This window comes from Alexandromys fortis, unplaced genomic scaffold (assembly GCF_014885135.2).
Source record: "Alexandromys fortis isolate MF-2015 unplaced genomic scaffold, M_Fortis_MF-2015_v1.1 scaffold_80, whole genome shotgun sequence".
NCBI classification, from domain to species: domain Eukaryota; kingdom Metazoa; phylum Chordata; class Mammalia; order Rodentia; family Cricetidae; genus Alexandromys; species Alexandromys fortis.
This window is the reverse complement of record NW_026068174.1, coordinates 5,983,660-6,006,649: the sequence shown is the minus strand read 5'-3', so window position 1 is coordinate 6,006,649 and position 22,990 is coordinate 5,983,660. Positions and strand designations below refer to the sequence as shown.

The 22,990-nt window shown below is 42.3% G+C and overlaps 1 protein-coding gene across 2 annotated transcripts in view; it reads right to left on the bottom strand.

The window, feature by feature from the left end:
- Positions 1 to 11,856, bottom strand: part of Nsrp1 (nuclear speckle splicing regulatory protein 1) — a 31,595-nt gene extending 19,739 nt beyond the window's left edge. The window contains exons 1-2 of one of the 2 annotated variants that reach the window (XM_050128752.1): positions 10,681 to 11,856; positions 9,220 to 9,310 (exon numbers count right to left, since the gene is read on the bottom strand). In XM_050128752.1, the coding sequence (XP_049984709.1) occupies positions 9,220 to 9,310; positions 10,681 to 10,700 (111 nt within the window). In that variant the 5' untranslated portion in view covers positions 10,701 to 11,856. Of the gene's footprint in view, positions 1 to 9,219; positions 9,311 to 10,216; positions 10,391 to 10,680 lie in introns of those variants that run through there. The other variant, XM_050128751.1, reaches the window with a different exon arrangement.
- Between the last annotated feature and the right edge of the window lie 11,134 nt (positions 11,857 to 22,990).

Below are 22,990 nucleotides of genomic sequence, written 5' to 3'. Positions count from 1 at the left end.
GTTTTTCGAGACAGGGTTTCTCTGTGGCTTTGGAGCCTGTCCTGGAACTAGCTCTTGTAGACCAGGCTGGCCTCAAACTCACAGAGATCCGCCTGCCTCTGCCTCCCAAGTGCTGGGATTACGGGTGTGTGCCACCACCGCCAGGCTGGGAATTTTTTTTTTTTAATTTGCCCAACTTGGGTCTAGTTGGTCAAAAGCACATAGATACAAACAAGACTCACAAAGTAATTTTATTTATCTATAAAGTTTAACATCAGTATCACTCTCCTCTGAGAGGGCACCCCTAGCTCACCGTCTTTACCCTCTCAGCACTGCGCACAGCTAGGACTCTGGTCATTCTGCCCATTTTGAACATCTCAGCAGTTTAGTGCATCCTTGTCTCTGTTGTTATGCTTTCTTCTCAATGCTGGACAAGATTTTTAGCAAAATTTCAGAATTAAACACCTCACTGTTGCTATTTAGACACACCCAGTATCATGAATTTAGTAGGAATTTAGCAGTATATGAGAAAATATAACATTATTAGCTGTCATTGGAATAATCTATATTTCCTGATATTTTCATGAATATGATATACTTTCTATCTATATAAAACTGTCATTTATTTGAATGATACAAGACTACATGCAGAGCAATAGGAAATTACCTTATAAATGATGAAAAGCCACAGGTACATCAATTTAACTCTATTATAATGCTCAGCTAGATTAAAATTTTTATTTGTCTTATCATCGATTAGCCAAACAGGCTTCCATCCAAAATGAAATTAGCTTTTCGTTATAAACCATAAATGACAAATGCAGGTTTTTGGTAATTTATGAATTTTAGAAATGTAGTTTTTGTATCTTGACCTAAACAAGTATTCTACCATCAAGTTACACCCCCAGTCTTCCATCAGCTTACTGTTGTACAACATCTCAGATAGCCCAGGCTGGTCTTTAATTCTGCTGTGTAGCCAGGGGTAGCTCTAAACTTCTGACCCTATTGCTGGAATTACAGGTTTGTGCCACCGTGCTTGGCTATAGTTTTTTTTTTTTTTTTAAAGGCAGGGTCCTGGAACTTCCTCTGTAGACCAGGTGGCCCCCAACTCAGAAATTCACCTGTTTCTGTCTCCTGAGTACTGGGATTAAAGGCGAGAGCCACCACCGCCCAGCACTGGCTACAGTTCTTCTATCTAGTACAATTAAGTATCTGTAGTCTTAATTAGTTTTGTAAAATCTATCCTTATTTATTTATCCTCTTCTGGTGTACACTGTGTATAGTGTTTCTCCTACAGTATTTATTCAGTGCTTCCCATCTTGATGAAAATGCTCAACAAGGACCATTCCATGGCTTCTGAGAGAGTTTATATGTGAAATATACACACAAACACACACGTGTATCTAAGAATAAATTTTAGCTTTCTGGTTTAACTTAACATTAGTTCAGTTTTGTTTTGACCCTAAAACAACAATTTTCAGTTGTATATAGCTAAATTATGCTGTAAACTGGATCGCATGTGTACATTTTTGCTTAGAAATAAGGATTTTAATTGGTAAGATTGAAAGGAAAATTTACTGAGCTCAGTAAAATAAGCAAGTACTTACCATGGATAAACATCTAAAATGAAGTTTCGTGTTTAATCTGCCTTCTAACATATGGTTTTATGCTACTAGCCACAAATTATGTTGTGACACGTGACATATTTGTTTTCATGGGTACTTCTGAAAAGAACCACAGGCCAGGCATGGTAATACCATTTATAATACCACTCGCGCTACTCAGGAAGCCAAGGCAGGAGGACACAAGTTCAAAGTCTGCTAAGTCAAAAACAAGAAAGACGAGAAGGGAGAGAGAAATCATGCAGACCAGGAAGGAGTCACAAGTGACAGGCTGTGGGCCAGATTCAGTACCTGTGGTATAAATAGAATTGCATTACTGGGCTGAAGAGATGTCTCCGTGGTAAATAAAGCTAGCTCTGCAATCATGAGGACCAGAGTTCAGATCTCACATAATAAACTGGGCACCTCCACAAACCCCAGCGCTGAGGGATGTGGTAAGAATTGCTGGGTCTTGTTGGCTTCTAGCCTGAGGTTCAGGCAGACCCTGTCTCACAAGAAACAAATGGAGACTGACACAAGAGGGCACTTGGCATCTTCTGGCCTCCACCCACAGACAGTGTGTGCACTGGGAAAAAACAAAGAGTATCGCATCAAAAAACAAAAAACATCATAGGAAGTAGCTTTGCTCTCAATTCTGAAGGGTGACTACAGTGTGGACATGTAGTGATGTATGCAGAAAACTTTCACTGTAAAGAAAAACAGCTGTAGAACTAATAGCACAGCGGTGTACTTTGCATGGAAACAGAATTAGGTGAAAATGCTAACAGGCATCGAAGGTCAAAGCGTTAGATACAACTAGATTCAAGAACTGAGGAGTGATAAAATGACTAGAACTGTGTTTTACAAAGATCAGACTGACAACAGTATTTAAAATGGATATAAAAAGAAAGCAATAAGGAAAATATTTTTAAAAGCTATTAAAATAACTCAAAATATAGGCATAAAAAAACTGGTAACCAAAGGACTGGAAGAGAGAATAAACTGGGAAAATTGTAGCTAACACATTGGTTTGATCAAAACCTACTCAGAAGGCTGGACAGAACATCAGAACATGCTTTCTTACTCAGGGGCAAGAACCTCTCACTTCCTTTGCTATCTTTTCGCCTCTAATAAAAACCAGTAAATATTCCTACCTAGTTCAGATTTTTTTTTTTTTTTTTTTTTTTATTTTCAAGACAGCGTTTCTCTGTAGCTTTTGGTGCCTGTCCTGGAACTAGCTCTTGTAGACCAGGCTAGCCTCGAACCACCGCCCAGCCTAGTTCAGATATTTTTTAAAAAGACACATAAATACAAGTACAAAACTACCACTTTTCTATGCAAATTAACCATGGGGCTAGGAATGACTCTGTAGAGTGACTGCACCATTTCAAAGGTGGATGCATCAGCCTCACCTCTAACTCCACTGATCTGATGACAAGGTGGGAGGCAGGAAGAGAATTCCTGGGAGCTGGAGAGTCAGCTAGCCGTATATGTGACAGTAAACAACAAAGAGCGTGCCCCAAAATAAGGGGCAGACAAGATCCCACATCTCAGCTGTCCTCTCACCTCCACATAGCTGCATACACACACGCATACAGGCCCTCAATGATAAAGAAACAAAACCAATCCTAAATTATGTACTTCAACAGCACAGACTTCATGTGCTAGTGCCCCCTCTGCTGGACCACTGGAGATAAAGTATGATCTAAGACGGGATCTTTGTTTGTGGATGAGCTGTGAGAAAGCAAACAAACTAAAAAGCAAGAGCTTTGCTTTGCGGTAGCTTTTCTCCAGCAGGATCTAACGCTCTTCTGGAGAGAATCCATAAAGTCTGTTTCTATGTATTAGGAGTACTCTAGAAATTTTATGGCTGTTTAAACAGCTGCTTATGAAAAAGGAGGTTTTAACATGACTTAGACTTCACAAATATTTAATCTATTTTACTTCTCTGTACAAAGAAAAACTGAAAAGAAGCAGATGTTTTTATAGGCATGTAAACTATTATGAGGAACAGTTTTACACCCTGTTCATTAAGAATTAAACTATAACTCCCTTGTCAACTGCTGCTGGGGAGGTTCCACCAAGGAAGACCAGGATTAAGAGGATGCCAGGGTTATTTCTCCCTGTGTTCCTCCCTCCCTAAATGTCATCTCTACAGTGGTTTCAGATTCTTCTACTATCTAGATAAGCCCAGCTCTCACCAGGTATCTTGGTCCCTAGGTTCCAAAGCCCATCCTATCCCTCCATTTGTCAACTACTGCTTCTTCCTACTGCTGCTCTCAGGTCACCTCACCATTCCCTATTTGGCTTCTCAAGTCTTCTATAACTTACAGGACCAAAGTTCCCTATGGAATGAAGGGAGGAAGAAAGCTAGAGCAAAATGGTCCATGAATCTCTCTTTGATCCTAGGGTACCCTGATTCAGATACCACCACTCTCGTTTCACATCCGAAAAGAACCAGCGGAGCTTCATGTTGCTTTGCTTACAATGCATGTCAGGATGATTTAAAGTAAAAAGGAATGATAAACCACCCAAGCTTTCTGTAGGCTCTGCAGTAAATTATCTGAAAAAATGCTTTGTGTATTAAAACAAGCCACAGGCAATTCAATGGGAAATAGTCTTTTTTCAACAAATACTGTTGGAAGAACTGTATGGCTATGTGCAAAAGAATGAAATTCAATCACTACTTGAGACAACAAACAAAAGTTAACGCAAAGTTGATCAAAGACCTATGTTTAAGAGCTAAAACTACAGAACTCTTAGAAAACATTAGGTAATGTTTTTCCGATATATGGCACCAACACACTAGCAATGGAAGAAACAAAATGCCTTCCTCAAAAGTGAAATTTCATCCTACAAAGCACATCAACAAGAAAATGAGGACAACCATGAACGAAAAAAAATTATTTACAGCCGGGCAGTGATGGGACACACTTTTAATCCCAGCACTTGGGAAGCAGAGACAGGTGGATCTCTGTGAGTTTGAGGCCAGTCTGGTCTACACGGTATGTTCGAGGACAGACAGAGGTGTTACATAGAGAAACTCTGCCTCAAAACACTAAAAAACAAAACAAACAAAAAAAAAAACGACCAAAACCAAAAAGCAACAAAAAGGGAAAAAGAGATTTACGAATCATATATCTAAGAAAGCAGTTGTAGTAGAATACACAAAGAACTATTATAATACATGTAAGTGTCAACTTAGTATTAAAAATAGGTAAATGATATGAACAGATATTTCTGTATCACTGTTCATCAGGAAGATGTAAATCAAAAACACAATGAGGTGTGCCGCTAAAAAGCTATGTTACAAAAGAAAGCTGAGTGAGGTGGCACCCACCTCTAATCTCAAAAAGATATTGGGGGTATGGAACCTTTACATAACACTGATGGGAAAGCAAAGTGGTACTGCCACTTTGATGATTCCATACATGCTAACACATAATTATCATATAAACTAGCAATTCCATTTCTTTTCTTTCTTCTTCTTCTTGAAAAAGGGTTTCTCTGTGTAGCTCTGGAGCCTGTCCTGGAACTCACTCTGTAGACCAGGCTGGCCTCAAACTCACACACAATCATTCACACACACACACACACACACAAACACAAAATAAATAAATGCAATTTAAAAATTAAAACAGAAGGGATTGGGGATTTAGCTCAGTGCTTGTACAGTGCTTGCCTATGAAGCACAAGGCCCTGGGTTTGGTCCTCAGCTCTGGAGGATGGGGGAAGGAAAGAAAAATTAAAACAGAAGTATATGGCATATAGAATGTACCTTAGTATTTTCTTAAAAGGGGATAACTGGGTCAATGGGATGCCTTGTCAGGTAAAAGAGCTTACCACACAGCCTGACAACCTAAGCGTGATCCCCAGAGCTAATATAACAATGGCATATGCCAGGCGATGGTGGCACACGCCTTTAATCCCAGCACTCAGGAGGCAGAGACAGGCGGATCTCTGTGAGTTCGAGACCAGCCTGGTCTACAGAGCTAGTTCCAGGACAGGCTCCAAAGCCACAGAGAAACCCTGTCTCGAAAAACCAAAANAAAAAAAAAAAAAAACAATGGCATGTGGTGGCTTGAATCTGTAATCTCAGTGCTCCTCTGGGCAGATGAGAAACAGGCAGAACTGGCCAGAGGTCACTTCTACAAACTGAAGAAGAGATCCAACTCTTGAAAGCTGTCCTCTGACTTGTACACGTGCAACCTGGCAGAGGAAGGCTCACACTCACCTTTTTATTTATTTTTTTTTAAGGAGAGGTGGGCATGTGGAGATGGATCAGAGGGTTAAGATGCTTGTCACCCTATCTGACTACCTGAGTGTGACCCTGTTACATAACAAACATCCATGTGCCATGGCAAGAGTATGTCCACTCACATACTCGTACAAAATAAATAATTATAAAAGAAACTTTAAAAATTCCAATGAGTAAATCTAAAATTGCATCTACTTTTCCAATGTGCTGAAAAATCCACACATTGTACGTCAACTCTCTTCCCCTGCACCCTGTGCTAACCCTAGCGACTAGAACAGCAATCTTAGAGCAGGGCTGGCCAAAGAGCTCAGCAGGTGAAGGAGCTATGCCAAGCCTGACAAACCTGCAGTCAGTTCTAGGAACCTGAGTGACGGTGGGAACGAACTGACTCCCTGAGCTGTCCTCTGACTTCCATGCGTGTGTCATGGCACACATGCGCCCACACATACACAAAGTAAAAAATATAAAATAAATTCCTAATGCAGTACTCAGCCATCACGTTCCTGGTGAAGTCTGTTCCCTCTGCTTTCCTCTACCCTGGGAACAAAACTTAGATCTCCATCTCCTATCTGAACTACCATAGAAGACTTAGAACAAGCCTGGGCTCTAATCTCCTCTCCTCCCCACTCCCATTTCTTTGAGACAAGGTTTTCTTTCTTTCGTTTTTCTTTCTTTTCTCTCTCTCTCTCTTTTTTTTTTTTTTTGTTTGTTTTCTCGAGACAGGGTTTCTCTGTAGCTTTGGAGCCTCTCCTGGAACTAGCTCTGTAGACCAGGCTGTCCTCAAACTCACAGAGATCTGCCTGCCTCTGCCTCCTGGGTGCTGGGATTGCCCGGCTGAGACAAGGTTTTCTTACACCAAAGTCCAGGCTGCCCTCAAACTCTTGACTCTTCAACGTTAGACTTTCTCCCCTTCTGTGCTTCTCAAGATGAACACAAGATAAAATGGGTGTCATCCCTATGCGAACTAAACACAGTACTCAAAAACTACTTACAATAGTCAAGTTGACATTTCACACAGCAGGGCAACATATTCCATAAACTGGCCTCAACCTCTTAAAACCTCACTGCAACAATTGTTTTTCCAAGCATTCTCTTAACTTATTATTCCACAAAAATGCCCTATAATTTATGTTCTTTGTTCTCTCTCAATTGAAATGATCTCCACCTTTTTCACTCAAATCTAAACCAGCTTTGAAAGCTGTTTAAATAGCTATTCCTGCATAGTGTTCCTTCAGCAAAGTAATTTTGTCTTCGATATTTCACTAACATTTAAGTGCTCGATTATTAAAATAAAACAAGAAAGAAAAATAGGAAAAATGTAGATTTGAGAATCTGATGGACCAAACTTTATTATTACATTTATTTACTTATGTGTGCGTGTAGGCACACAGGTGGAGGAAGTCAGAAAACATTAGTCAGTCCTCTCTCCACCACCACATGGGTCCCGTACACCAAGCTCAGGCTTGGCACCAGACGCCTTTATGGGCTGAACCATCTAGCTGTCTCCTGTATTCAAATCTTAATCTTGCCATTGACTTATTAGCTCCATGGAGTAGTAATGGAAAAATTTCTTAACTTGTTCCAACTTCAACCTCATCTGTAAGATGAAGATAATGTATATCACAGGATAGTCGTGACTATCCAAGTATACTAGGTACATAGAAATCCTCAGTAATTTTTTTCCAAATTTCCGTCTGCCTCAGTGTTTACTTGTGTCTCTACTACTGAACTCTAAACTGGTGGAAAGCATCACTATGCAGATGGCTTTCAATTTACGAGGGAGTTAATTCCTGAAAAGTCTACTTATCCTAAGTAAAAAACATCTACTATTGCTGGGTGCTGTAATACATGCCTTTAATCCCAGCACTCAGAAAGCAGAGGCTGAGACAGGCAGAGCTTTTTGAGTCCAAGGCCAGCATGGTCTACGCATTAAGTTCCAGGCCAGCCAGGCTAGAGCGAAACCCTGTCTCAAAACAAAAACAAACACCACCACCAAAATATACTGACTGCACCTTAACCTCCCAAACATGATCGCTTGGGAATGCATTGTACTGTAGATGGGTTATTCACCCTCAAGATCCCATGGCTGTTCTCTATCTGTGTGTAGGAGAGTATTGTACAGCTAGTCCAGGAAGCCCAAAATTCCAAGTACACCTTTACTGACTGTGCGCTGCTTCTGCATTATCATAGAGCAAAAACTCGTAAGTTGAGTCCATGTAAGGTTGGGAGCATCTATTTATGATGCCCACCCCCACTATTGCTATCTACAGCTATGGAACTAATCAACTCTTGACAGGCATGCAGCACATGCCTGGTTCCTAGGACCTGGAGGGAGATCAGGGCAGTCAGTCTGGGCTACATACATCCTGAGTTCTAGGCAGCCTCTGTTACACATGGAGCTCTTGCTTCAAAGCAAACACGCAAAACAAACTGAGCTAATAAAATTTTCAAGTTTTATATGTAAATTTAATTTTTAAAAGTAAACATAATCTTTTTTTTTTCCAAAAAAGGGGGCAAAGAATACAAAATATCTACCTGTACTTATAAATAATTAGAAAATCTGGAAGAGACGTTATTTTCTGCCAAAAGCAAAAGAGGTGACAGATCAGTCTGATCCAAGTGTCTTTAAGAAACATAATCAACTTTGATGTTAAGTTAAGCACACGCGGGAGCTGCAGAGATGGCTCAGAGGTTAAGAGCACTGGCTGCTCTTCCAGAGGACCCAGGTTCAGTTCCCAGCACCCACATGGCTGCTCACAATTGTCTGTAACTCCGGGATCCAACCCCGTCACATAGACATTTATTCAGGCAAAACACCAATGCACCCAAAACTAAAAAGAAAAAAAACGATAAGCACACACTTGGGGGCTGTTTTTGAAAAAAATAAGAAAACACCTGGGTTTCAGAGGAAACTACTACTTTGGCTACTAAAATAGAAAATGTTCATTAAGATACTACAGTTTTATCAAAATTGTATGTATTCAACAGCTCAATTATAACAAAGCAATTGCATTTAACAGGCACTGAAGGAATAACTACAAAAACCATTTCTGCACAAAGAAACTGTCATCCTAGATCAGTACACATCAGAAACTAAGAAAACTTCTAGGAAGCAGCTAGCATCCTGGCTCACTCCTAGAAACAGCATCGCTATCAGAGTCTGGGAAGAGTGCACAAAACTATAAGTAACTAAGTTAGCAGGGGTGGGGTGTGGGGGGAGGAGGGATTTTAAGTCAAAGGGAAAATAACAGCAGAGCTCTCTTTAAACAGCCCTTTTGAAGGGTCTGTACATAATACTCCAAAACCAAGGGGAAGAACAAATCTACAAGCAGTTTTAAAAATGTTCTCCTGATGTAGGAGTAAAAATATGGGTTTCCTTACCTCATCATCATCAGAATCATTCCCAAATACAGACGGTTTTTGCAAAACTCGGTGCAACGGCTGTGTTTTCTTTGGCAAAAGAAGCCCATACCTGCATAGTTTTTTTGAAATAGAAATCACACCATTATCTTTAAATGTTAAAACATAACAAATCCACTGCTTCTTCTGGATGAATTTCCCAAATTAAAACATAGTCATACAACCTATGAACACAATAACGGACTTGTTGTTTTGCAGTGACCTCGAGATTCTAATGTATCATGATTTTATAATTATTATTTGTCTACCTGGACCAAACTCGAACATTGTTTTTACTACGGAAGAGAAGTAAATGAAGACTACAGTTATGTTTTACCCAGCCGGGTGATGGCGCACGCCTTTAATCCCAACACTCGGGAAGCAAAGGCAGGCGGATCTCTGTGAGTTCGAGACCAGCCTGGTCTACAGAGCTGGTTCCAGGACAGGCTCCAAAACCACAGAGAAACCCTGTCTCGAAAAACCAAAAAAAAAAAAAGGAATGTTTTACCCAGTGAAGTGGCAGTAATCTTTAATAGGCACACGTTAGAGTCTGCTCTTTTCAAATTTGCTAAAAAAAAAAAACAAAACCTGGTCTCTGGCTGTTCCCACTACCGTGGACTTCCACAGTTTATAAGTTCTTGATAATGAATCCACTTAAACTTTTAAAAGAAGTACTGGGAAAGCCAAGCAGAATGGCTAGTTCCCGTTCGCCGGTTAGGCTCAAGAGCTTTTGTCTGCGGGCGCGTCACCACAGGCAAAGTTCCCCTCACCAATGACCGAGCTCTAGCTTTGTCTAAGAGCCTTTGAGAATCATCAGCAGATTCAACTCAGCTCGTTTCTCGAGGCTTTGGCTTTTAAAATGCAGAGGCCACGGGACGTGGCAGCGGAAGGTTTACACGCCCAAGGCAAAACCTCCGGGCACCTTTACAGTCTTTGTGTCTTTCACGGCAGCGGACACCCCGGTCTCCTAGATGCCTACCCTTTTCTGTGGCTTCTCAGCACCACACTCCTAACACAGGAGGGAGGGTGGGAAGCAGGCCTTGAGCTTCTGCCCAGGAGAACGGGGCCTCTAAGGAACCCAGGAGTTTCTCTTCTCAGTGCCCCTGAGCGCATCCAACCGGGAGAAACTCAAGCGCGGGGTAGGAAGCAAGACTGAGGGGCCTCAGACCGAGCTTTTGGGAAATAGAAAAGTCTCGCTCTCTGCCCCTCAGCCTAACTTCCTTTATTTCCTCACAAGTTTCTCAAACTTCGGGCTTGCATCCTGGAAAAATGTACGGGTCGGGGGTGGGGACTCTATGTGGCTGGGGATTCCTCGCCTTCTCCCGCCTCTAGCCCTGGCGGCAGCCGCCCTGCACTTCCGGCGACCTCTGACGTCTCAGCCTAAAGACTCGGTCTCCCTGGCTGCTTACTCCCCAGCCGGACCCTATCTCCCACATCACTCACTGCCTGCCCGGGATCGCCATCTTGTTCCCGTCTCCGCTGGACGTGGCCGACGCGGACGTGACGCTGACGCCGACGTGGGTACGCGTACTTCCGGTGTCCGGAACTCGCTTGGCGGCGGGATGTTGTCTTGGAGTTGTTTGCGCGACTTTGGGACGCCGTGTCCTACCGCTGAGTTTTGTTTCGCCTCCGACTAGTGTTGCGGAAGTCGACGATCGGAGGGGACGACAGAGTTGGCTCGGGAAGCGCGGTCCTGGGACGAGCTGCGTCACCGGAGATAGTATTAGAATCAAATCCAAGCGCGCGCTGCTGCGGCTGCGTCCGGACCGCGTGGGGGTGGGGCCAGCAATCTGAATTTTAATGAGCTTCCAAACGGCTGCCTACAATCCCTCGATTTATTTTCCTTCTCAGCTGTGCAGTGTAGCTGGCCAGTGAGAACTGATTATTTTCTTCAAACGGGCTCTTGCTATATAACCCCGACTGCTCTAGAACTCAGATCCTCCTGCCTCAGCTTTCGGAATGCTGGAGTTGCAGGCCCTAGGTGAGAACTGAAATTGTTTTTAACAATACTGATGGTGCCACTAGTCAAAGGGAACAGCGTCTTATCTAAGGCTTTTTTGCATCTTTACTTGAGTCAGTCTTGCTATGTAGTCCAGAATATCCTCCTACTTCAGCCTCCTGAGCGATGGTGATCCATTGCAGGTTTGCCAGCGAATTTTAAAATAACAAAAGCCCTCTGGCCACATTTCGTCTGTGTGTCCACCATTCTAAACTAGTCATAGAACATTAAGAAACCAGTCACAAAAAGGTTGTTAAATCTATACAATTGTTTCTCGGTTCTGCCTTTTTTCTCTCTCATATATTTGGAAGTTAAATGAATATATGGGATGGTATCATTAGGAAGTGACGCTGAGGTCTGGATTTATCTTTCAAAGGTAGAACGCTTACCTAGCATACTCAAAGCACTGGGTTTGATCTCTAGCACTGCAGAAGAGACGAGAATGACCCTCTATTCATTCCTGTCTTGTTTTGGTACAACTAGCTCTGTTTGGATTAATGTTAGTATAGTATGTCTTTTTATCTTTCTTTTTACTTTAACCAGTTTTAACCTACTTGTGATATGTTTATGTTGGACTTCTTGCTGATAGCATACAGCCGAGTCTTCCCTTTATATGCACTGTTTGATAATCTCATTTTAATTTGAATATTTAACTATTTTTATTAAAGTGATTATAAACTCACTGTTACTTGCTTTCCATTTTCCTCATGTCCTTTGTCCACTGCTTACTCCCAGGCACTATTTTGCCATGTGTATTAGTAGAGATCTTTTTTTTTTTTTTTTAAGTTAGGATCATGTACAGTGTTCTGCCCGCATGCATCCCTGCAGGCCAGAAGAAGGCACTAGATATCATTACAGATGGTTGTAAGCCATCATGTGGTTGCTGGGAATTGAACTCAGGACCTCTGGAAGAGCATTCAGTGCTCTTAACCACTGAGCCTCTCTAGCCCTGCAATGAAGACAGAAGTGAACTAGTCCAGGGAAGGAAGCCCATCACCGCCATACTCGTGAATGTGTAACTCTTTCCTCTCTCTTGGGCTTCCTAGAATCAGACTTGAGAACCTAGTTACATGGAACTGAGAACAAGACAGCTGAGGGAACAGGAGCACCCAAACCGGAGGATTACCTGTGTAACTCTTGATGTGAATGTTACCAATGTCACTGTCACTACTTGCAGCCTCTGCTTCCAGCTCCTCAGTCTTACCTTCCCCCTCTGGACAACTTCTCTGACTTGTAGGGGAATAGTCTGTCTGGCCAACCAGCTCCCAAATAACCACACAGAGACTTATTAATTCTAAATGTTCAACCAAGGGCTGGAGAAATGGTTCAACAGCTAAGAGCACTGACTGTTCTTCCTGAGAACCTAGGTTCATTTCCCAGCACCTACGTTGACAATTCACAACTGTCTGTAACTGCAGTTCCAGGGGACCTGACAGCCTCACCAATGTACATTGAATAAAATAAATTTTTAAAAAATTCTTGGCCGGTAGCTTAGGCATTGTAGAACATTACTTTAAGGTGTGTGTTATATTTGTTTATGCTGTGGAACATTTGTTTTAATCATGCAAATGGTGCATTCTTTGATGTTGCACTTGTTTAACTTTGTGAACCTGTGTTACTTTGCCTGTCTAAAACACCTGATTGGTCTAATGAAGAGCTGAATGGCCAACAGCAAGGCAGGAGGAAGTATGGGTGGGGCTGCCAGGCAGAGAGAATAAATAGAAGGAAAAATTGGGGAAGAGGAGATCTAGGAGCAAGAGAAGGACTCCAGGGGCCAGTCACCAAACTATAAAGCCAACCGCGGAATAAGAAGAAAGGTACATAGGATAAAAATTAAAGCCCAGAGGCAAAAGATAGACAGGATAATTTAAGAAAAGCTGGTGAGGAGGGCTGGAGAATTAACTCAGCTGTTAAGGGCACTGATTGCTCTTCCAGAGGACCATGGTTCAATTCTCAACACACACATGGTAGCTCACAACTGTCTGTGACTCTGAGATCTGCCACCTTCACACAGACATGCATGCAGGCAAAACACCAATGCACATAAAATAAATTAATGTAACAAATTCTAATTGATCTTTATAATAAAAACCTAGAGTCAGATATAAGGATTATTGCTTAAAGATCAGAGAAGCAGAGCAGTCAACCACCAGAGAGTTCTTACCTCTACCAATGCTCAAACCAAAAGGGTGATCCTGTCTCTACGAATCCTCAAACTGTATCCTTGATCCTGTCCCCTCCTGGCTTACATTCCTGTCCGTACCCAGCCATATCACTCCTGTCTCCACTTCCCTAGTGCTGGGATTAAAGGTGTGTGATCCCAGGTGCTGGGATCACCTTTGTGTGAGCTCTGTTTCTTTTAGAAACATTCAATCTCATGTAGCCCAGGCCTTGAACTCAGAGATCCATCTGCCTCCATCTCCTGAATGCTGGGATTAAAGGTGTGTGCCACCACTGCCTGGTCTCTATGGCTAACTAGTGACTTAGCTCTGCACTCTGATCTTCAGGCAAGCTTTATTTGTTAGATCACAAACAAAATACCACTACAAATTAATTAAGAGAAAGAAAAGTTGGCTAAAAACAAGCTAAACTAAGACCAGGCATTCATAAGAAAGAATAAGACTCCATGTGATTTATTTGGGAGCTGGGTGGTGGGCCCCCCAAAAGAGAAAAGAATAAAAAACAACCAACAACACTTAGGCTTGTTTCTCACTAGCTCTTCTGAAAAAAAAAATACTTAAATTAATCCATTTCATTTACTTGTTGCCACATGGCTCATGGCTTGTTAGTTCACCTTGTATACCTCCTGTTTCCTCTGCATCTGCCTGGTGACTCTGCCCTTCTTCATCCCAGAGGGCTCTCTCCCTGTCCACAAGTCCTGTCTATCCTCTTCCTGCCTATTGGCCATTTAGCTCTTTATTAAACCAATGAGATCAACACATCTTCACACTGAACAAAGATCGTTCCACAACACTGTAGCTTCCTAAAAGCCCACCATCATTTTCTTTTAAAGAAATGTTCTGGGCTGGAGAGATGGCTCAGTGGTTAAGAGCATTGCCTGCTCTTCCAAAGGTCCTGAGTTCAATTCCCAGCAACCACATGGTGGCTCACAACCATCTGTAAAGAGGTCTGACACCCTCTTCTGGCCTTCAGGCATACAGACAGACAGAATATTGTATATATAATAAATATATATATATAAATAAATAAAAGAAATGTTCCATTTGCTGTGTCTCAATTTTATCTGTGTATGCTTTAGGTACTTTGCGGGGGCTGGGGGGAGGATGGAGGAAAGGGAAATTGTCTATCTATATAGCCCAGGTTAGCCTTGAACTCACAGTCCTGCATTAGCCTCCTCAATACTAGAACTGCAGGGCTGCAGCAGCTTCTAACCAGCTGGGTACACTTTATATAAGCCTATTGCACAAGGTGGCTTCATTTTAGTGGGTGGTGACCCCTAATTCAAACGGCGGTAGCTACAGAGTCAGAATCACATGAAACAAAAATACCATCACCCAAAGAGGCCTTCCTCAGCTGAGGTCTCTGAGGATAGTCTAAGTGTGGGCAATAGATAGGGGTTAAAATATTAATTATTAGCTTGAATATGAGATAGTTACTGAACTGCTTCAGGAAAAAGAAAACAGGCCTTACTATATTCGATTAGTTGATCTTGTCTGTTAAAAGAAGTTTATTTATTTAGGGCCACACATATCCCAGTGTTGCTAAAATTCCTTCCCCGGGGGAAATATGAACACCTACTCCTTCCTCCTAAGCTCCCAATGACAAACAGGTACCATTCCACCAAAGGTCACCCTAGAAACCAATGAGTTTATTCGGTTTCCTTACACAGCACTGGTGAGGCCTTATGGGCAGGCTCATGGGTGACCTTAAAGTGGCCACAGTGGAAGTCTGTGCCCAGCGCGGATGGTAAGGCTCTCCCATGGCTGACCGTTCCTGCCTTTGTTACATACTCCAGCTCCTCCTGGAGGCCATGATCAGGGCAGAATTGCAAACAACTGATTGGTGGGGGTGGCCAGATACTCAGGTGGGAGTCCCGTTCCTCCGCGTGCCTTCTATGAGGGAACTAGCTCCGTTGTGATGACCGTCTGCAAGCAAACACAGCTGATCTGATAAAGATGGAGGCTCCAAGGATAGTCCACACAACACCCAGGCTGGCTTCAAAGTTGCTGCGGAGCCAAGGATAATCTTGAACTATGGATCCTCCTGCTTTCGATGCCCAAGTGCTGGGATTACAGTTGTATGCCAGTATACCCAGTTCTAAGCGGAGCTGGGAATCATTCTCAGTGCTTTGCGTTTGATAGCTAAGTACTCTACTGACTGAACCGTATCCTTGGGCCCAGCTATGTATGTTTTTAAGACAATGATCTCATCTTGCTCAAAGTAGTCTCCTGCCTTTACCTCTGGGTGCTGGGGTACAAACCACCCCAAATCTTTATGAGATTATTAGGGGAGAAGTCTTCTGATTTAATGGGTTGGTAATGTTTATAGAAATTCAGGAAAACTGGTTGCTTTATTATATTTAGAATACCACAACATAGGGAATAAGAGGCCAGTCACAAGAGTTCATATATTTTGTATGATTCCTCTTATATTTGTTAGATAGGCAAATTCATAAGGAAAGTAGATTGGGGGCTACATGTGGTGGCATATGCCTTTAATCCCAGCACTCAGGAGAGAGAGGATGGCAGATCTTTGTGAGTTCAAGGCTAACCTTGTCTACATAGTGAGTTCCAGGCCAGCCAGGGCTACACAGTGAGATTCTATTAAAAATAATAATAATAAAAAAGTAGACTGGTGGCTACCTAAGGCAAGAATTGGGGAAAATGCTGGGCATGGTGGCATACATCTTTAATCCCATCATGTGGGAAGTAGAAGCAGATAGATCAATGTGAGTTTGAGGCCAGCCTGGTCTACATAGTGGGTTCCAGAACAGAGAGCTACATAGTGAGATCCTACCTTGAGAAAACAAAAAACTATGTCATGAAGTTGCTACGATGGCAGCTCAATCCCATGAGCCTGCTAAAATCTGTTGACGTGTGTACTTTAGATGAAGTGGATGTTATCTGAAGTGTATTTCAATAAAGTTGTTGAAGAGCCAATGGATTCTTTTTTTTTTTTTAAATTCATTTATTATGTATATAGTGTTCTGGGCACCAGATCTCGTTATAGATGGGTGTGAGCCACCCCACCATGTGGTTGCTGGGAATTGAACTTAGGACCTGCGGAACAACAGTTAGTTTTCTTAACCTCTGAGCCATCTCTCCAGCCCCCCAATAGATTCTTTCTAACTTATGCTGCTGAGCTGAAACTCAGAGCCTTAAGCAAGCACACTACCTCTGAGTTACATCCCCAGCCCCTGGAGCCTTTTCTGGGTCCCTTATTAGTGTCTTGACTCTTCACACTGTTTCTCAGTATGCTGTAATTATAAAAGAAAAGGACACGGTGTCATTTTGCCTGTGTGCTATAAGGAGTCAACTAGGAAACCCAATTAAGATGGGGTTGGTGAGATGGCTCAGTGGTTGAGAGCACTGGCTACATTTCCAGAGGCTACAGAAGAAGGCAGTACCTCCAATCTCTGCAGACATTAGCACTCATATGCCCATACCCATACACAGTTTCACACATACACAAAATTGAAAACAATAAAATGAATAATTATAAAAATCTTTTTAGGCACCAGTAGCTAAGCACTTGCTGCCAGTTGATCCTACAAGCTGTCCTCTGATCTCATGTGTGTACTGTGACACACCCACAAAATAAAAAGCTAAATAAATATGTAATAATAATTTAAAATAAAAAAATCCAGTTTTGGTTTTTCGAGACAGGGTTTCTCTGTGGTTTTGGAGCCTGTCCTGGAACTAGCTCTTGTAGACCAGGCTGGTCTTGAACTCACAGAGATCCGCCTGCCTCTGCCTCCCAAGTGCTGGGATTAAAGGCATGTGCCACCACTGCCCGGGTTAAAGAGATAATTTTAAAATAGTTATTGTACCCATCTACTCAGATAATTTTAGATTGTGTTTAGGCATTGTGTTATATGTCTATTTACATTTTTCCGCAAAATAGAAAATTTTCTACTTTGAAAATTAGGAAAATGAAATTTTTATGAGTTTATATTTCATGCATTTAAGTTATAATCTTAGTTTTAGAGCATGGGTTTATAGCAGCACTTGCTAATTGGTCTGTTTCTGTTGTTAGCCATTCCTCTTGTCCCCTATTTTAGAAATTAAAAGTTGACAGGCGGTGGTGGCGCACGCCTTTAATCCCAGCACTTGAAAAACCAAAAAAAAAAAAAAAATCCAGTTAATCCTAAGTAAAACTATAAACAATAAAAACAGTTATCAAGGTGTATCAAGTTATCAGTTACATTCACAATATCCAGTCCATCTGCATTTGGCAAATTTAAAGAAAATACTTTATTATTAATCCTATCTTGCTGAGTCCAAAGTTTTGTATCTAAATTCCTTCTATTATAACAAAGGAAAACTATAACTAACTAGTTAATCCATCAAATACCCCAGAAGGATATAATATTATCTTGGTAAACAGAAAGTGTACTGCAAGCCACCTCCAAAATGACAGAGACACTTGGCTTCCTGGACAGTCACCCAATGTTCCTCTGCCACATTGGGGTATCCAATCTTTAGCCTATAGGCCTAGAATATCTGGAAGACTTTTCCATGAAGCAGGAATTTTGAAGGATTGTCCCACGTTGTTTTTGCAAAGTTCAGCAGTCTTTTTTCTTGTGCCCTGTTTATCCAGTTTGTACAGCATACTATTGACAGTCAAGGCAAGAGCAGTTTCTTTGCCCAGTGGTTAACTTTGCCACAGTGAAAACAAACTTCATATGGAGTTTCTCTGACGATCATTATCTTCTCTGAAGTAAATTGGTGTTGCCAGGAGCAGACATGTCTCTGATGTGGGAGTGATTTCTTATTAATAAAGAAACTGCCTAGGCCCATTTGATAGGCCAACCCTTAGGTAGGCTGAGAAAACAGAACGGGATGCTGGGAGAAAGAAGCCGAGTCGAGGAGTCGCCATGGTTCTCCCACTCCAGACAGACGCAGGTTAAGATCCTCCCTGGTAAGCCACCTTGTGGACTACACAGAATATTAGAAATAGGTTAGAACAATATGTAAGAGCTAGCCAGTAAGAGGCTACAGATAACGGGCCAGGCAGTGTTTAAAAGAATACAGTTTCCGTGTAATTATTTCGGGCATAAGCTAGCCATGTGGGAGCCAGGGCTGCCGGAATGCAGCCCCGTCTCTCTTATCACTACATGTCTCACTGTCATGAAAAGTCTCAGGTGATTAAACATCTTAAATGCCATATTCTGTAGGTCTTTGAAGTGTTTGAAGATCACCTGGCTATCTAAAATATATTTGTTTAACCTTGAAAACATACCTAATATGACTATAAATTTGATAATTGTAGATGACTATTAACCTGTGTTTATTAATTATCCTAAATGGTTTATAATAATAGTTTTCAAGGGCTAGAACTTTGCCTCAAATTTTGAAATGAACTGCATAGGTACAATGCCTTAAACAAGAGTAGAAACAGATATACAGTATAACAAAAAGTAACTTTAAATTTGTATCAACACACCAAAATCCATACCAATGTAAAATATTTGAGGTTAATAGTTGTCTTTTTATCCTATATTCCTATATTCCCACTAAATAATGACAAACATCCAAAACCCACCAAATTACCAAAAACCACCCACCCCACCTCCTGGGAATGTGGGCATTGTGTTCCCTAGACTTCTTCCTGTTGTCTGTGGGTGAACACGTCTTTAGGAAACCAGAGAAAATTGAGATAGTGAAGTCCTAAGAAAACTAGCTATAACATTTGTTGTTTAGTCTCTATGCAATGGAAAGACTTATTTGAAGTCCTGACTAGAATCATCTGTGAGGCTGGACCATCTCAGCCAGCAGTCTTGAAAGCTGTTCTGGATGCAGAACTCTGATAAAACTGCAACAGAGGCATTCTGAGAGGCTGGATCACCTGGACCATCTGTTTTCACTGGTGTCTGAGCCCCTTGCTCTGAAAACACAAACTTTCAAAGGTAACATACATTTGCATTAACATGAGTATAGACTGTGCATTGTACACAAGCCAGCCAAAGATGGTATTTTGTTTTATGTTTGCGCAGGTAAAACATATGTCACCTGTTTTGTGATTTTTTTTGAAGTTTAGTTCTTTATGTCTGTAGTCAGGATTTTAAGGAGGTCTCCTGTGCTGATATCTTGTTTGTGCTCTAATGAAGATTGCCTGGTGATCAGAGGGTGGAGCAAGCCACCAGTTAACCATAGACACCAGGCAGTGGTGGCACACAACTTTGTTCCCAGCAATTGGGATCTCAGGCCTTTGATCCCAGTACTTGGGAGGTGGAGATGGGACTATAAGGTGAATGAAGTCAGAAACTCTCGGAACCATTCAGTCTGAGGATCCATAGAGACAGGGTCTCAGCCTTTCTGTCTGAGGATTTCATAGAGATAAGAACTTTAGTCATTGGCTGCTTTACTTCTCTGATCTTTCAGTTTTCATCCCTTTAATATCTGACTCCGGGTTTTTGTTAAGATCTATTAGTCTCCCCCAATCAAAACCCATTCATTTTGAATGAATCCACAGGCTTTCGTTTCCTGTGAAAACAAAGGCATAACTTCTTCCCCAACGGAATACATTTTCTGACTTCCACTTTAAAGTTAAAGCATTCCTAAAGTATCTAGACTGTTTTTAATTCAGCAGTCCCTGTGAAAATTCCATGTCTCTGAGCAACTGCCATTCACTCAGAAGCATTCAAAAACTTCAAAGTTAACACAACACCATAGGGAGCCAGCCTCCCTGTGTATTTCCCATGGTTATGTGACTTTTTTCTTTTATAGTACTTTACTCTCTTCAAAGACTTTATTGTTTTTAAACTATTTACTTTTCCCCTTGATTATCTACACCCATTTTCTTTTCTTTCTTAAGTCTATGCACATTCTAAAGCACCATAACTTGTTTAAAGGTGTTTTTTGTTGGTTTGTTTGTTTCTCCAATCTGGATCTGTCTTTACTGCATATCTCTATCTTTTTCTGACCAGCTGAGACAAATTTTAAGCTACTAAGCAGTGGTGACAGGTCCTCTGGCGGCAGCCCTGGTGGTTGACTCTGCTCTCTCTTTGATGCTTGAAAGCCAAACCTAAGCCCGCTGCCCTGGTCCTGGTTGGAGCTGTCTTTGACCCAGAACTACATTCAACCGCTCCAGCTCTAGGAAGAGGGTGCTCACACTGTGGCAGGCATTTTAACTTGGCACACTGTTTCTACTTAGTATGCCAGTATGACAGAGCCTCTTAAAGGAGCTCTCTCTCTCTCTCTCTCTCTCTCTCTCTCTCTCTCTCTCTCTCTCTCTCCAGCTATCACAGGCCCTGTGTGGAAATTCAGGTCTCACACCGGGTGCCAAAGGTACCAGGCTTTTTCTTTTTGGCCACCAACCAGCTCCCAAATCATGACAAAGAGACAATGTTAGTTGTAAATGCTTTGCCTTATGCTCATGTCTTGCTAGCTCTTATAACTTAACCTATCTAACTTCATCTATGGTTTTTGTTTTGTTTTGTTTTTGTCTTTTGAGACAGGGTTTCTCCATAGCTTTAGAACCTGTCCTAGAACTCACTCTGTAGACCAGGCTGGCCTCAAACTCACAGAGATCTGCCTGCCTCTGCTTTCCAAGTGCTGGGATTAAAGGCATGCGCCACCACTGCCTGGCTTCATCTATATTTTTCCTCAGGGCTTTTTATCTTTCTTTCCTTCCGCATTTCCCTACTCAACCTTCTGGCTGGAGGTTGCCTGACTGGCCCCCAGGTGTCTCCCTTTCTTCTTTGTTCTCTCCTCTCTTCTTCCTTTCCAGGGTTTCATTAGTGAACTGCCCACCTTGAAAACCGACAGCACAATCCTTCTTTAAGCCTGTTTCCTCATTGATAAAGTTGTGGTGGCACCAGAACCACTGCCTTTCTTGGGAGAATCAAGTGAGCTAGCCTGCAGCCATGCTCCAAACATGTTAACACTCATGGAAGGGGGTGGGAATGCAGCTCGGTTGGCAGAGTGCTCACCTCGCATGCACAGAACATGGGGTGCAATCCCCAGCACTCCACAACCAGGCAGGGTGATGAAAGGGTGCCTGTAACCTCAGCATTCAGGAAGTAGAGGCAGTAGCTTCAGGAGTTCAAGGTCATCTTCAGCTACCTCGTGAGTTCTAGGCGCTACAGGTGACACTATCTTAAAAATAATAAAGCTGGGAATGGTGGCGCTTACCTTTAATCCCAGCACTCTGGAGCCAGAGCAGGCCAGTCTCGATGAATCTGAGGCCATCCTGTTCTACACAGGTCAGCCAGTCTTACATAGAGAAACCCTGTCTCATTTTTTTTTTTTTTTAATGCTAAGATAAAATGTGGTTGGTGGAGAGACAGCTCCGCAGCTGAGAACACTGGCTGCCCGTCCAGGGAAAGAGTTCAGGTCCTCGCGCCCACTTGGCCCCTCACATTTGGTTGTGACTCCAGTCCCAGAGGGATAGCACGCCCTCTTCTGGCCTTCTCTGGCACTACATGCACACGATGCACAGACATAGGTTCAGGCAAACACTCATATGCATACAATAAAAATAAGTCAAATACAAAAAAGAAGAAAAGTGAAAATAACAGATATCTATTACACTAAGCCATAGAAAATGTAATTCCCGTAACCACAATAAAAACAGCCTCTCTGACGCTCTTCTTTCTGACTGTCTGCACCATTATTTGTACTCAAAAGTTTATTCTGAAGCCACCTGGATATACGACTATCAGTTTGATATCTTCAAGAACACGGTTGCTAGAAATGTTGCTGCAAATGCCTCCCTCCAAACACAAAGCGGCCAGGGACAGCTGGGTGGCTGGTCCAGGACAGGGAGACATGTGGCGGCGGTGGTGGGCGAGAGACAGAGACATGGATAGGTATGCCATGCAGACTGAGGTTGGACATTTATTTAGTGGAAGGGAGGGGAGAAGGGGAGAAGAGCAGAGCGGGGGAGAGAGAGAGAGAAAGAGAGAGAGAAAAGAGAAGGGAGAGACGGAAGCTGTCTCTCCAAGAGGGAGACAGAAAGGAGAGAGAGACTAAGGCTGCAAGAAGCAGGAAGGAAGACCTGCCTGCCTCAGCGGATGGGGGAGGGAGTGGGCGTGGCTTGTCTCTTAAAAACTGTCCTTGCCTGGGACTGGCTGCTCTCAGGGCCCGCTGCCTGCCACCCCTTGGCCTGCTGCCACCGCTTGGGGACCTGCAGCGTTTCTGCTGCCTGCTGCTGCCGGGGATCCTGCAGCATTTTTCATTTTCCCATTATACTCAGGACACATGACAATCTGACAGCCTAAGAAAATAAAGTTTAATTTCACAAATTTTATTAAAAATGGAGTTTGTTATCAGATATCTTATTGCAAAGATGAAATCTCACAACACACCAATAAAGTTTGCTGTAATAAACAAGCTTTGAAAAAATATAAATTCTTTTGTAGTTATAGAACTTGAGAAGTTTTTGTTATTAAAAATTAATGTTTTCTATGCCAGGCGGTGGTGGCGCACGCCTTGGGAGGCAGAGGCAGGCGGATCTCTGTGAGTTCAAGACCAGCCTGGTCTACAGAGCTAGTTTCAGGACAGGCTCCAAAGCCACAGAGAAACCCTGTCTCGAAAAACCAAAAAAAAAAAAAAAAAAAAGATGTTTTCT